Below are 13,820 nucleotides of genomic sequence, written 5' to 3'. Positions count from 1 at the left end.
TGTTTTAACCGGGGACAGGATAGGAAAAGGCTGGAGACTCCTGCCTTGTGATAAGGCAGAGTTTACTCTAGGAGGTCAAAAGCAAATAATAATTTTGAACATACTATAAGATTAGGCCAAAATGATAGAGTTCTGATCATCTGGTTGAGGTAACTGGTTTGGTAAGTTATTTGATGTGACTCTAAGATGTTGTTGGGGTCAAAACAGTAGGTGGACTGAAAGGTGAGGAAAGAATACATAAAGGTTAATAGGATAAAAGGTAGGAGGGAAAAAAATGCAGGTATCAAAGGATAAAATCTGTTCATCAGAATGGGAGTAGTCAGAATGAACACTTGAAACCAGGACTCTGCAGTTCCTGTAAGCTGATAAGATGTGGAAGATGATGAGAGAGAGAAATCAGAGACCATTCCAAGGCTTTGGGTATCTGGGACCAGAAGAATGATTATTCCACTGAGTAAGTGCAGACGTTATAAAGGGAAGTCAGTCTGAGAACTCAGTTTTAGGCATGCTGAATCTGAGACATAAGCTAAGAGGAGATGCTCTGTAAGAAGCTGAAAATGCAAGACCGAAGCACAGATCTAGAGCCCAGGCTTAAGACATAGATGTAGCCACAACTTAGTGATTAATAGTTGATTAAAAAGAACTGGCCAAGACCTGCATTTGTGAGGAGCTGCCACGGCCAACAAACAGTAGCGGAAGAGAAGCCATGTAGAACAGGAAAAAAGTGATCAATGAGTCCCAACTTCTCCTCTACCGGATAACCTATGAAAAGTAACTTACCATCTAAAAAAAGACAACAGAGACCTACACCATAAGGGTGTTGACAAGATTAAATTAGATAAAGTAAATCACATTTAGCAACCTAAAAACTACAGAAGGAAAGCAAAAAAAAAAAAGTAGCGTCATGGAAAGCAAGAGCTTATTTCTCAAGGCAGGATCAGTGAAAAGAACTGGTCAAAAAAACACTTCAGCAAATGCCAATAGTCTGAAATGTAAAACAGTAAAGCACATAACAGATAAAATATACTGACCCACGCACTACAGTAACTGTGTTATGTATTTGTTCACTATGGGTTTCAACCAGGAGGAAAAGGACTTTGTTTTCTGAGGTATCTCCAAAGCCTTGTCATAGTAAGCACCCAATAAATATGAATGAAAAACCTGAACTCCCTTATCATAAACAGTAAATACACTTGGAATTTGGAAGAATTCTATAGAAGAGCATCTGAAAAGCAATTTTTATTCTCTGTATCACCTTGAAAGAACCTTCCCTCTGATCTTAAGAAGTTCAATTGTTTTCATAAACATTCCTGATGCAACTCCATAACAGCCACAGATGAGTAAATTTACAGTCACCTTCATGAAAGCACACTCACTAATATTTACTGAATGCCTACTGTGTGCATTAGGAAGTATAGATTAGAAACAAGGTTTGGGGCTATTTAGTGGGAAGGGGGTGAGCCATTTCCCAGCATCAGAAAATTTTAAGACTACTGCAGAAATGTTACCTATTTCCAAAATCCACTTCTCAAGTTCCCAAATACACCTCAGAATTTTCCTTATATAACACTTCCTTCAACACACATTGATCCATGTCTTCTCTCAACATTACCTTGTCAGCCATTATTGCTCCTAAATATTTTAAACATCTTTGTCACTGAGGAGATTCACCTATGATCTGATAGATGCCCAATTTATACATTCACATCTAGTGAAACAAAAACAAGAATACATTCCAATGTGCTATAAAAGACAAACCAATGAATATTGGGGTAAACTGTGTCAAGGTTCCAAATTCACAGTAATTGAATCTTTTTTTTTTTTTAAAGATTTTATTTATTTATTTGACAGAGATAGAGACAGCCAGCGAGAGAGGGAACACAAGCAGGGGGAGTGGGAGAGGAAGAAGCAGGCTCATAGTGGAGGAGCCTGACGTGGGGCTCGATCCCGTAACGCCGGGATCACGCCCTGAGCCGAAGGCAGACGCTTAACCGCTGTGCCACCCAGGCGCCCCCACAGTAATTGAATCTTAAAAGTAGAAAGAACATTAAAGGTCATCTGGTCCAGTGGATCACAAATGTCAGACTTCAGTGAACTTTTTACTGGTCTGTGACAAAAATAAGGAAAATGTAGTAAGTTTTCAAAAAATAAAATTAATTCAATTTAAACACTATTCTCTAGTCTGAGATAATGTCCTTTTTATTTGGAAAGGGACACCAAAATGTCCTTTCTTTTACCAAAAGATGATGAGAGTTGATAATTATTATTTTATCGATATTTTTTTTTCTGCTAGGCAAAACAAAAAACTTAGCAATTCTTTGTTGGACCTCAGTTTTTTTAACTTCACAGGTCAGTGCAATCCAAAATTCTGAAAACCTTTATTCTAATTCAACCCATCTCCTGCTGTCTAAATCCCTTACAACATGGTCAACAAGATGTTTGTCTGCCTACGCTTGAACAATTCCGATGCCAAGAGTCTCCAGTGATGTGGAATCACTGGTCCAAGATATGGTTGTATCTGAGGCATGTTTGCTTAGTTTTGGGAAGGAAAAGCAAAAACGTAAGGCTTGTAGAGAGAAAGCCAACTTGTGAAGGAGGAGCCAGTAAGAAAACGAGGGCTAAGAAACAGTTCAGTGAGAGGCAGTCAAAGGAATGCACTCCATCCTATACCGCGGTCTTCCCTCAACTTAATAATTATGAAAATCCTTTGCAAAAATAACCATAAAAGCTAGAATGTGTGAAACATTCCTAAGGTCCGGGCTGCACATCTCAGTTTACCACCTGAATTTCCTTTACTACCCTACATCTAGTTTTAAGTCACACACCTTCAGGTTCGATCAGAGGCATATGTCCTATAATCTTCCTATCACCCAGACTCCAAAATGCAAGAGAATCTAAATGCCACATACAGAATGCAAAAAACAATAAGCAGAGATATAAAGCCCAATGACAACATGAGAATCAAAAAGGATGAGGAGAACTTGGAGGCAAAGAGTGGAAAGAGTACAAGAGATCAAAACCTGATTTCAACAAGCCTATCCCAAAGGAACTAGGGAACCTCTACCCCTCCAAGACAACGTGCTAACAGGCCAAAGGCAGCAAGGTGGAATTTGAAAACAATGTGAAACTGGCTGTTAGGAAAGAAGCACGAGCATAAGCTCCTACACAGTGCCAGGCAGAGATAGGCATTCAAATATCTGCAGAATTAATGAGTTAACAGACACTCACTCAAAGAGAATGAGTCCCTGCTTCCAACCACATCACCCAAGGCATATTAAGCCCACATCAAATATCCTGCCTTGCCTTAAAGCTCAGGCTAAAGATCTAACCTTGTGAAAGGCTGAGCCCTCCCAATAACTTCCACTGCTTCCATCTACCAAGCTCTAGCCCAGTGAGGCTCAATAAAGCTCCTTCCAAAGACACTGCCTTGAAATTCTCTCAAACACAGCACCCCATGATTTAGTGTGGAAGGAAAAAGTAAGCTAATCGGAGTGAAGGCAAATAGGACAAGGGATAGGAAGGAAAACTATTTCTGATTCTAACAAACTCTGAACTGAGGGTTAATCCTACAAAGACCAAATGAAAATAAACCCTATTTGTATTTATTATTAAATGAACATGAACAATGAAGAAGTCTCACCAACTTTAGCCACCCATGATTAAAAGTAGTTTTAACAATTCTTTCATCCCTGCTGGCATTCCTAGCTTTCCATTACATCTCAGCCTGCCGTTGTTTCAGCATTACTGATGGAGTCTCACTACCAAAGAATTGTGCTAGATACCGAAATTATGGTTAAGTGATCTGTCCTAGATTCAGTTTATCAATATTTGCACGCACACATCTATTTCATTTTCAATTACGTCTATATAAATCATTTTCTATGTCTCTACTCCCTCCCTCCAGAGCCTGCTTATTGTCCACACCCTTTTTTCACCTGCATTCTAAGAGCCCCTGTTCTTTCCTTTAGTTCCCTCTGCTCCAAAAGTAAAATGGGCCTGCAGAAGAGATATAAAGGGGGCAGATTTACTACAGATAACATGCCTACATGGTATATTCTATATAATATGTGCTGTCTATATACAGGTAACATTTCCTGCCTTAACTGCCTCTGAGCCTGGACAGAACCCATGTGCTGGTGCTGTATTCACGCTGCTGATGCTAACAATCCACCATAATGTTTCCTAGGGTTCAGGAGCTTTCCCAAAGCTGCTGAAGAACATGACCAGAAAACAAAGCCCTCGAAGCCACAGCGATCAGGAAGCAACTGAGCCCTTGTTTCTACCAGCCCAGGAGGGTCAATTCATCAGTCTTATCATCTACTCCTTAGATCCCCATGACCTGCTCTACTCAAGCTAAAAATTCTGTACGGCACTTTTAGAAATTGTAGTTCCAGGATCCTATTAGCTCTCCTAAAAGGACTCGACATCAAAAAATTATTCAGCCCAAGCCAAATATCCATATTTTGGCTGGAATTCTGCCAAATAACCACAAGAGGCTGGTGCGGTACAACTGCCATGGAGTGAAGCTGGCCAAATCTAAGTGAAAAACGATAAGGCTCCATGAATAAGCTCTCATGAAAAGGTACACCGCTCTCAGAATGAGGTTTGCTTGCGGTTTGAAAAGTCAGATTCAAAGAGCTCTTGTTCCTTCATAAAGGTTAACCTAAGGAAGGCAAATCAAAATTGAAATTTTCAAAACTCCTGGAGATTTACAGTTCACTTTTACCAAATACTTTCAAAAAAAATAATATTGTATTGAATGATGCAAATCTTTCAGCATCTTCCACAATAATTGCTCAGCTGTTATTATTTCTGGAAAGTAGTTTCGTTGCAGGAATCTCGGATGTATCTGGGTACTGAGGAAAAGACACCTGTGCCCGCTACACTACTAATTCGCCCAGGGTACCAAGGAAACAGAAGATGCTCTGGTTTCTGGATACAATTTTCTGCAGTGCCAGGTAAAAGAGGTCACATGCCCTGAAGAGCCGTGGCTCATTTAGAGTGATCTAAAAGCTCCTCAGATATTAATTTTGCTAAATTCAGAGAAGCAAGCAACCTAAGATCAATTGATTTAGACACCGGTTGTCTGGTACTTTCCAGTTTCCTTTTTTCAACGGACTCCCGTGCAGCACATCTCCATCCCCCAGAAAGGGGGTGGCAAGCTGGGCACCAGCAGCCCATGCATTCCAGGGAGGCGTACACAGGACGGGCACAGTCCCCATGCCCAGCCCCATCCCGAATCTTCTATTCGCCTGGGATCGGGAAGACCCTTCCCTGGAAATCCTGGACAGGGTTTTAAGTCACTGCCTGGCCAGGCTGAGTTTCCGTCCGCATCCGCCTCAGGACTGCGGGAACCGCGCCTCGTCACGCCCCGCAGCTCCCACCTCCCGCCGCCCCCGGCGTCCGCTCCCCGCCGGCGACTCCCGGCGGAAGCCGCCGGCGGGCACCGGGCGGCCGTCCCCGAACAGCACCCACAGCCGGCGACACGCGCCGCAGCGGCGCGCTTATCCGCAGCGGCACAGCCAGCCCGCCCGCCCGCCCGCTCACTCACGCGGGAGGCAGCGGCGGCGTCTCCATTGTGGCTCCTCTCGGGCTTCAGAACGCAGGCACCGACCGCCGCCGCCAGCACCATTCCAGCCGCGGACGCCGGCACTGCCCGCCCGCCGAGCCGCGTTCCATCCGCCCCAGAGGGGGCGCCGCGCTCGCCTCACCGCGCGCCACCACCTGCGGCGGCGGCCCCCGCGGCCATGGCCCGCTCGGCCGGGCGCGCTCCGTCTGCCTGCGCGGCTCCCGCGCTCGCCGGAGTGCGGGCGGTGGCGGCGGCGGCGGGACGGGCGGGCGCGCGGGCTCGGCCACTTCCGGGTTCGGCCCCGGCCGCGCCGACGCCGTGACGGGACGGCGATGCGGCCTCCCGCGGCGGCAGAGGACCCCTCCCTCGGCGCCTCCCCTTCCTCCTGCTCCTGCTGTTGCTGCTGCTGAGGTTGCTGCCGCTGCGGAGGGTGCTGCTGCTGCTGCTGCTACTGCTACTGGCGCTGCTGCTGTTGCTGCTGCTGGTGGAGGCGGGCGGGCGCCAGCCGGGAGCGGGGCGGGCGTGCCCAGACGCGGGCCCGCGGGGCGGGACGGGGGCGGCGGCCGCCCGCAGCTGGGGTTGTGGGTCACCCGGGCGGGCGGAGGTGTGGGGAGCTAGAAAATGGAAGGGGGTGTTGTCTGTGCGGGGAAAGGGCACCTGAAAACACAGCATATTAATGCGCGCTATTCACTTACTGCTCTGCTTCGCAGGCATGTTCACATGATTCTCTTTTGATTTGAGCTCATGCCCACGGAGATGGGAAGGATAGGCATTAACCAACCACTTCCTTCGCAAATGGTGAAACTGAGGCAAGAAGAAATGAATTTGCCTGTCCAGCGTCCCAAGCAAGGACCTGGGCCTCCTTTCTCAGTGTATGATCCATTCGTTGGACAAGTGACGTGAGCACCTACCAGACAAGGTTTTGGTGCGGATACGATAGGAGAGCAAAACCAGGTCTCTTTCTCATGGAGCTGTCAATCTAGACGGGCTAAGAAACAAACGAAGGATGCGTGCTGCGAAGAAAATCAGAGTGAGGAAATGGAATGCTATTTTAGGAGTAGCCAGAGAAGGCCCCTCAAATGATATCATTTCAACAGAGATGGAATAAAATGAATCTTGAGGAAAGCAAAGAGTGCTCAGAACAAGGGAAGAGTACGCCAGAGACTCCTATGCAAAATCGTGCCTGGCTTGTTGAGGAACAGGAAGGAGAACAATGTAGCAGGTGGTTGTCCAAATATGCCCGCTGGACAAGAGTAGCATCTGGCAGTTGGTTAGAAATGCGAATTCAGGAGGCCCACTTCAGATCTACTGAACCAGAAACTCTGGGGGTGGAGCCTAGGAGTCTGCTGTAACAAGGCTTCCAGATGATGCTGACGCGCCAACGTTTGAGAACCTCTGGTGTAGCTGAAGCAGAGTGAGGACAGGAGACAGTCGGAGGAGGTGTTGTGTGGGAAGTATTGATAGATCACAGAGGCCTTGTAGGACATCATTAAAGGTTTGGCTTTTACCAAGAAGAGCAGCAACTGTAAAGTTGTGAGCAGATTAATCTGGTAATTAAAAGGATGCCTTTGCTGGTATTTGTTTTAGAATACTACACACACACACACACACACACACACACACAAAGAGGGTAGGGAATTGAAGAAAAAAGATGGGCAAAATGTTAATTTTTGATACTGAGTGATGGATGCATGAGGATGGACATCATTTATGTGTATGTTTTTAAAGGCCCATAATAAAAAAGTTATTTTTTTCAAAAGATGACTGGTTGCCTTATGAGCAGTATATGTAGGGAAGTAAGAGCACAAACAAGATTAGCCTAGCTGAAATGAAAAATAAGGATGGCGTGGACTAAAATCAAAATGATGGAGAGAAGTGGTCAAATTATGATTCTGTTTAGAAGATAAAGCACACAGGAATTGCTGATAGGTTAGATATGAGTATTAAAAAAAGAATAGAGTCAAAGTTGATCCCCAGGGTTTTGATCTGGGCTCTTGGGAGAATGGACTTAACATTTACTGAGATTGGGGAGATAGAAAGAAACAGATTTGGTCAGGGGAGGAAAGTATTTGTAAACTCTGATTTAGACATGATTAAGTTTGAGGTAGCTATTAAGCATCCATATGAAGATAGGTGTAGACAACGAGATAAATGTATCTGAAGTGGGCATACCTGGGGAGTTTGTCAGCATACAGATGTTATTTAAAGTCATGGAACTGGCTGAGATCAGCTACGTAATGTGGCTATGGAAGAGGACCAGGGAATGAGCCCTGGGGCACTCCAACATTAAAATAGTAAGATGAAGAGAATTCAATGAAGGAGACAGAGAAGGAGCAGTGGGTGAGGTAGGAGGAGGACCAGAAGTGCCTTGGTGGCCTAGTGAAGTGTTCCAGAAAAAGGCAATATTTTAGTATGCCTTAGCATGGGCTAACCTCTCCATAATGCAGTAGCATTATTGATCCACCATGAATAGGACATACATAATGAGATATTGATGTTTTTTTTCAGATTCCAAAGAAAACTTTCTACTTCATCAGGTGATTGTAAGAATTAAATGAAATAATCTATGTAAAGCGTATGACACTAAGTGTATAAGGGAAGCACTTAATAAATAGTCATTGCTATTATTATTTCTACACATTTGCATGACTGTCAGTCATACCTGACCAAACTAGGAATTGAGATTAAGTGCTAGACCCAAGAGATACACACCAACTTAGGTTTGATCAAAACTTTGGCCTGACTTCTTTCTTCTGCATGCAAGGGAGTGAGCAGAGCTGTTTGATCAGCCATTTCAGGAACTCTTTCAAGAAAAAAAAACAAAAAAGTGGGGCGCCTGGGTGGCACAGCGGTTAAGTGCCTGCCTTCAGCTCAGGGCGTGATCCCGGTGTTATGGGATCGAGCCCCACATCAGGCTCCTCCGCTATGAGCCTGCTTCTTCCTCTCCCACTCCCCCTGCTTGTGTTCCCTCTCTCCCTGGCTGTCTCTATCTCTGTCAAATAAATAAATAAAATCTTTAAAAAAAAAGAAAAAAAGGTGTTCTATTGCTTGTGTATATTCCCACCCAAATGAGGATGTGTCAGTCTGACAAGTAGGCACAAAACTCCACACCATAGCCTTTTCACATCCTCCCCTGGATTAATTTTATCTGTTGTAATTCTCTGCTCCTCAAGGGATCCAGGTCATCTAGAATGCTAAGTATCTACCCCAAACCTTTTCTCTTTCATATCTATTTCTAAATTTGTAGACTTTACAAATGGTCTAGGAAAGACTACCTTTTTACCCTCATACAGCTCAACCTCACTGAGAGTCAAATGTCAGTCCACAAGCTCTAGTGTCCTAGCATGGTGGCCACCAAGTACATTTGAAGGCAGTTAATGTTTCTAATCCAAATCTTTGCCCTGCAACCCGTTCCTTGCAAAGAAGGGAAGAACTAAACACACAACTCAACATCTCATCTAAGAATCTTGAAGCAATTTGAAAATGTTAATTAATCTACCCTGAGCTTTTGTTGTTTTCCGAAAAGACAGTGATGGAACCCTTGGCTTTCAGACATAAGCGGACCTGCCTAAGATCAGTAGCAATTTATGAGGCCAGTTTCCATTTTCATCTTTGCGTGGGTCAAGTAACTTCACAAAGCTGGCCCTTGGCCAGATGCAACCTCAAGACCTAACCCTGCCTTACCATTCACAAGAAAAGTAAACAAAAATGCTTGACAGGATGAACACAAGTCCATTTATGGGGGAAAAAACTTTTAATACATCTTTCTTTGTATGTCAGTTTCACCATTTTCTCAATTAAAGGACACAAAGCATTAGGAGGAGCTACCCAAGGCCACCAAGGACTTCTCATTTCCATTTCCCTTGGTATGGAGCTGACTGGACATGCAGAGGTGTCTGAGCTCTCCCGGCTTGGGTTATTAGCTCCACTTATCTCCTGATCACTCTTTAGATGAGTTCTTCACTCCCTACAGAGGGATGACACAAAAGTCCATTTGTTTTACTGTTGAAATCAAACAAGTCTTTAGCCATATTAGTAACCACAACCTGAAGCTAATGTGAGTAACTGGAATATATCACTTGTAAAGAAAATGGAACCACACAGAGGAACACATGCATGACAGTAGCTGGTGACAAAAATTACTTGATTGAGTTGAAATCAGATGTGGCAGTAGACTAATGACATGACATGGCAGGCATGAACACATCACAGGGCAAGAATCTGGGAACTGAGAATTGTTCATGTAAAGAAAAGACCTAATTTCACTAAAGAGTATAAAGCTGTAACATCCTGTTTTTGTAATTCTTTTCAGTGTAAATATAGCAGGTATGAAAAGCATCACTTATTGAAAAATACACTTTTAAAGAAGATGGAGACTTTCTAAAAAGTCTTATTTTCTATCCTAAAGAGGTAGTTTAAAATGCATTACTTGAGTTGTTTTTCTAACTTTAAATTAGGGGTTTTGCTTTTATTCTTCTGATTTGGAAGCAGCTTAGTGTACATAATATATTATGAGGCATTTCAAAATATCTTTGCAAGATTTTGCTATTTAGCAAATGTACTTGTCGATACATTAAAGGTATTTATTACATGCTTTGTGATGTTAAATGGGGTGGTGTGAGTCTTCTGCTCCAGACCAATAGAAAATCCTTAATTGAAGGAATCCTTCATTTTTATGATTCCAGTTTACTCTGCAAATGCTTCCTTGTTTTCATAGTCTTTAAGATACCAACCCTACTTTCAGCACAGCACACCTGCCCATTAACCTGTATGGGAGGCTCCTGGATAAATGAAAGCAAATTGTTTGCTGCAAAGTTTAATTGGAAATCTGTTGGAATTGGTACAGGAAGTATCCAAAAATAGACTTCACGCTACTGTATATCAGGTAAGCAGTTTCTCTGTGCTTTTTTTTAAGAAAAGGAAATCTACTTAATCTATTTTTACTTGTATAGAGTTACATGGTATCTATTTATGTAGTCTAGTGATGTAATACCTCATTAGAGAATTATCTAAGACTAAACATCTTTCTACACAGTCAGCAATGCTGAGGGGAAGAAAGAGCAAGTAAAAATTCTTGACAAATTACAGGAAGCATTATCAGCATGTTGTCATTCATCTCAAGTTAGGCGTGCAGCCACGTGCGCACACACACGCACTTCTCTCCACAGCCTCTGTTTGTCCATCACAGCTGATTGTTAAGAGCGTGGACCCTAAACCAAACTGTGAAATAAGTTTGTTGTTGGCATTCTCATTTTCCCCATTCTGTTCCCTTTTTTCCTCTTGGCATCAATACATCTATCACCTCTGACCCTCCCCAGCTACTCATCTCCAATGTCCTTCCTTCATCCCTAATAAAAATTATCTAATATGAGGGAACAGAATGATCGATTAGTGGATTACACTTTAATACAATAGCTTTAATGTAATGGGGTAACTTCATATTGGTATTATTTTAGCCAAATAATATTTTATACCCTACTCCCTACTTTCCTCTCTCCTAGAATGCATTCCAATGCCTTCTATATTATTTTAATCACAACATTTTTGACAACAAAGTGCAATGTTGAAGCGTGTTTTTTTCATTAATGGACTGTATAACACTGTGAAAGGAATGCTTTACTTAAATAAAGGACAATGCTGACAGAAGAGATGAAGAATATTTTTTAACTCTAGACTTTTTTGAGACCAAAACCTCTGGGAGTTTGTATTATTTATTCAAATTGTTCACATGGTAATATGAAAGATAAGTCTTGAATTTCCACATAAATCCTAAAATTTGAGCTCAGCCCAAGTCTAAGAATTATTTTTGCAAGTAAGAATGCTTTGCCAAGAAATCCTTTCTAGTTCTTAATCTGGTTCTAGTCAGTTTCTGAATGCAGAGAAGTATGTTTAATGCACGATATAAGTGGTTAGTCAATTCCTCAGGCATCCATATTTCTTCATTTTCCTTGTTAAGATCTTGGTAATAATCCAACCCAAGAAATAGAATTGAATCCAGGCTGCATATGTATGAGAACTATTCTTCACTGAACTAAAAATGAACCTAAGCTGCCATTTTGAAGTCTTTGTTAAAAGCCAACTAAAATGAAATCATAAGAAAAATAGTCCTAGTCATACTTTCTGAGGCAAACTGATTCAAGCAAATGTGAATTGTATTCTACTTAGGTATCATATCAGTTTTTTAATGCCAGATAGGGAAAACACTGCCCACCCTATTGTAAGTGCTGTTGTACTCTCAACACTCTCTAAACTCCTTTTGTGATTTATTTTTCCCCAAAGCACTTATTTATAAATCACATTTAACAAACTAGGTGTTTTACAGGTTGATTTCATTTGTTGTTTGTCTTCTCCCTTGGAATGTAAGCTCAGTGAAGGCATAGATTTTAGTCTGTTTGGCCCCTGCTGTATGCAGGCTTGGAGAAGTTCTGGTACGTAGTATGCATGCAACACATACTATTGAATGAACAAATTGGCACGATTTACTATATTCACCAACCAAAACATTTACCTCCGGGAGTGTATATTCTAACTCAGATTCATGCAATGTGCATTTTAGCACCTGTATACAACATTTGTATATCAATTGTTCTTTTTTACTTTTGGAAGCATAAAATCGATGTTCCTCAGAAAGAAGGAAGGCACAGAGAGACTCGCTTTGATTCCAGTAAGTTCACCAGCCAACATTTATTGAATGATTTATTGACGAATATACTGTAATAGGTTGGGAGTTGGAATGGGGGGAGTGGTAGAAATAATAAAAAGCTTGGGGCACCTGGGTGGCTCAGTCATTAAGCATCTGCCTTCGGCTCAGGGCGTAATCCCGGAGTTCTGGGATCGAGCCCCACGTCGGGCTCCTCTGCAATGAGCCTGCTTCTTCCTCTCCCACTCCCCCTGCTTGTGTTCCCTCTCTCGCTGGCTCTCTCTCTGTGTGTCAAATAAATAAATAAAATCTTTTAAAAAAAAAAAGAAATAATAAAAAGCTTAAGGCGGGATGCCTGGCTGGCTCAGTCGGTTAAGCGTCTGCCTTCGGCTCAGGTCATAATCGCAGGGTCAAGGCCCACATTGGGCTCCCTGCTCAGCAGGGAGTCCACTTCTCCCTCTCCCTCTGCTGCTCCCCCTGCTTGTGCTCTCTCTCTCTCTGACAAATAAATAAGTAAAATCTTAAATAAAAAAGAAAAAAAAGAAAGCTTAAGGCAAGAATTCTGCCTTTAAGAAACTTGTAATTAACTTCAGACACAAGAAATAAATCCAGTATGTTAGATCAAATTAATTAAACAAAAGTACCAGACAACAAGGTCTTCACAAATAAGGTGAGTACTTACTTGAGCACTTAAGAAAAAGAAAGGCACATAGTAGGAAAAGAGAATATGTTCCTGGACAGGAATGGGGGGTTTTAGGCAACAAATAATTCGAAGACTGGGGTAATAAGAAATAAAGCTGAGATGTTAATGTGAAGGTCAGATTCTAGAGATCCGTGAATAGACTTTAGGCTTTACATGAAGTAAGTAGAAAAGTATTAGAGGATCATGTCTGTCCATCTCTCTCCCTCTCTCTCTCTCTCTCTCTCTGTATATGTTTGGCGAAGTAGTAGAGTACAAACTCTCCTGTAAGAATTTTAATCTGACATTGACATGCAAAATTAAAACCAGTTGGAAGAGACTAGAAGCAAGGAGATCAGTTGGGAAACTATCTAATCATAAGAGTTCATGTGTGAGATGATAAAACTTGAAGTAGAGTAGTGTGCTGTTAATGAAAAGGAAAGGCCAAATGGAAAAGATGGAATAAGTGTGATTTGTTGACTAATTTGACATGGAGGCAAAGGAAGATGAAGTTGTCAAATATTCTGGGGTTTTGAATATGGTGATAGATATTGATAAAAAATATGGTGATAGAATTGATTGAAAAAAAAGAAGAAGAAAATCACATGGAATAAATGATAATGGGTATGGCTTTAGGCCTACAGAGTTTGCAGTAAGAGCAAGATATCCAAGTGAAATGTCCAGCAGGAAGTTGTAGATAAGCCAGGACAAGGCCACTTGGTAAAAGGATACATTCACTCACAGTTATTGTACCCTGAAGAAACAAGTAATGCAACTTTCTGTGGCGACTACTCTGTTACAAGATGTAAACTCTCTTGCATGTTCTCCACATTGTTCTATGCATAGGTTGACATCCCTGTGTTGTTACTGGTTAACTTCTTAATCGTTAATTTTTTATTAGGCAAATAACACATGATTACATTCTTATAGTA

At 42.2% G+C, this 13,820-nt stretch overlaps 1 protein-coding gene across 1 annotated transcript in view; it reads right to left on the bottom strand.

The window, feature by feature from the left end:
• The window catches only part of KLHL2 (kelch like family member 2), a 96,429-nt gene extending 90,716 nt beyond the window's left edge, over positions 1-5,713 (bottom strand). The window contains exon 1 of the mRNA XM_045798697.2: positions 5,552-5,713. Coding sequence (XP_045654653.1) covers positions 5,552-5,577 — 26 coding nt within the window. The 5' untranslated portion in view covers positions 5,578-5,713. The remainder of the gene's footprint in view (positions 1-5,551) is intronic.
• Between the last annotated feature and the right edge of the window lie 8,107 nt (positions 5,714-13,820).

Source organism: Ursus americanus, chromosome 13 (genome assembly GCF_024610735.1).
Source record: "Ursus americanus isolate L20-20 chromosome 13, mUrsAme1.1.p, whole genome shotgun sequence".
NCBI lineage: Eukaryota > Metazoa > Chordata > Mammalia > Carnivora > Ursidae > Ursus > Ursus americanus.
Note: the sequence above shows the minus strand (reverse complement) of the source record. Positions and strands in the feature narration are given on the sequence as shown.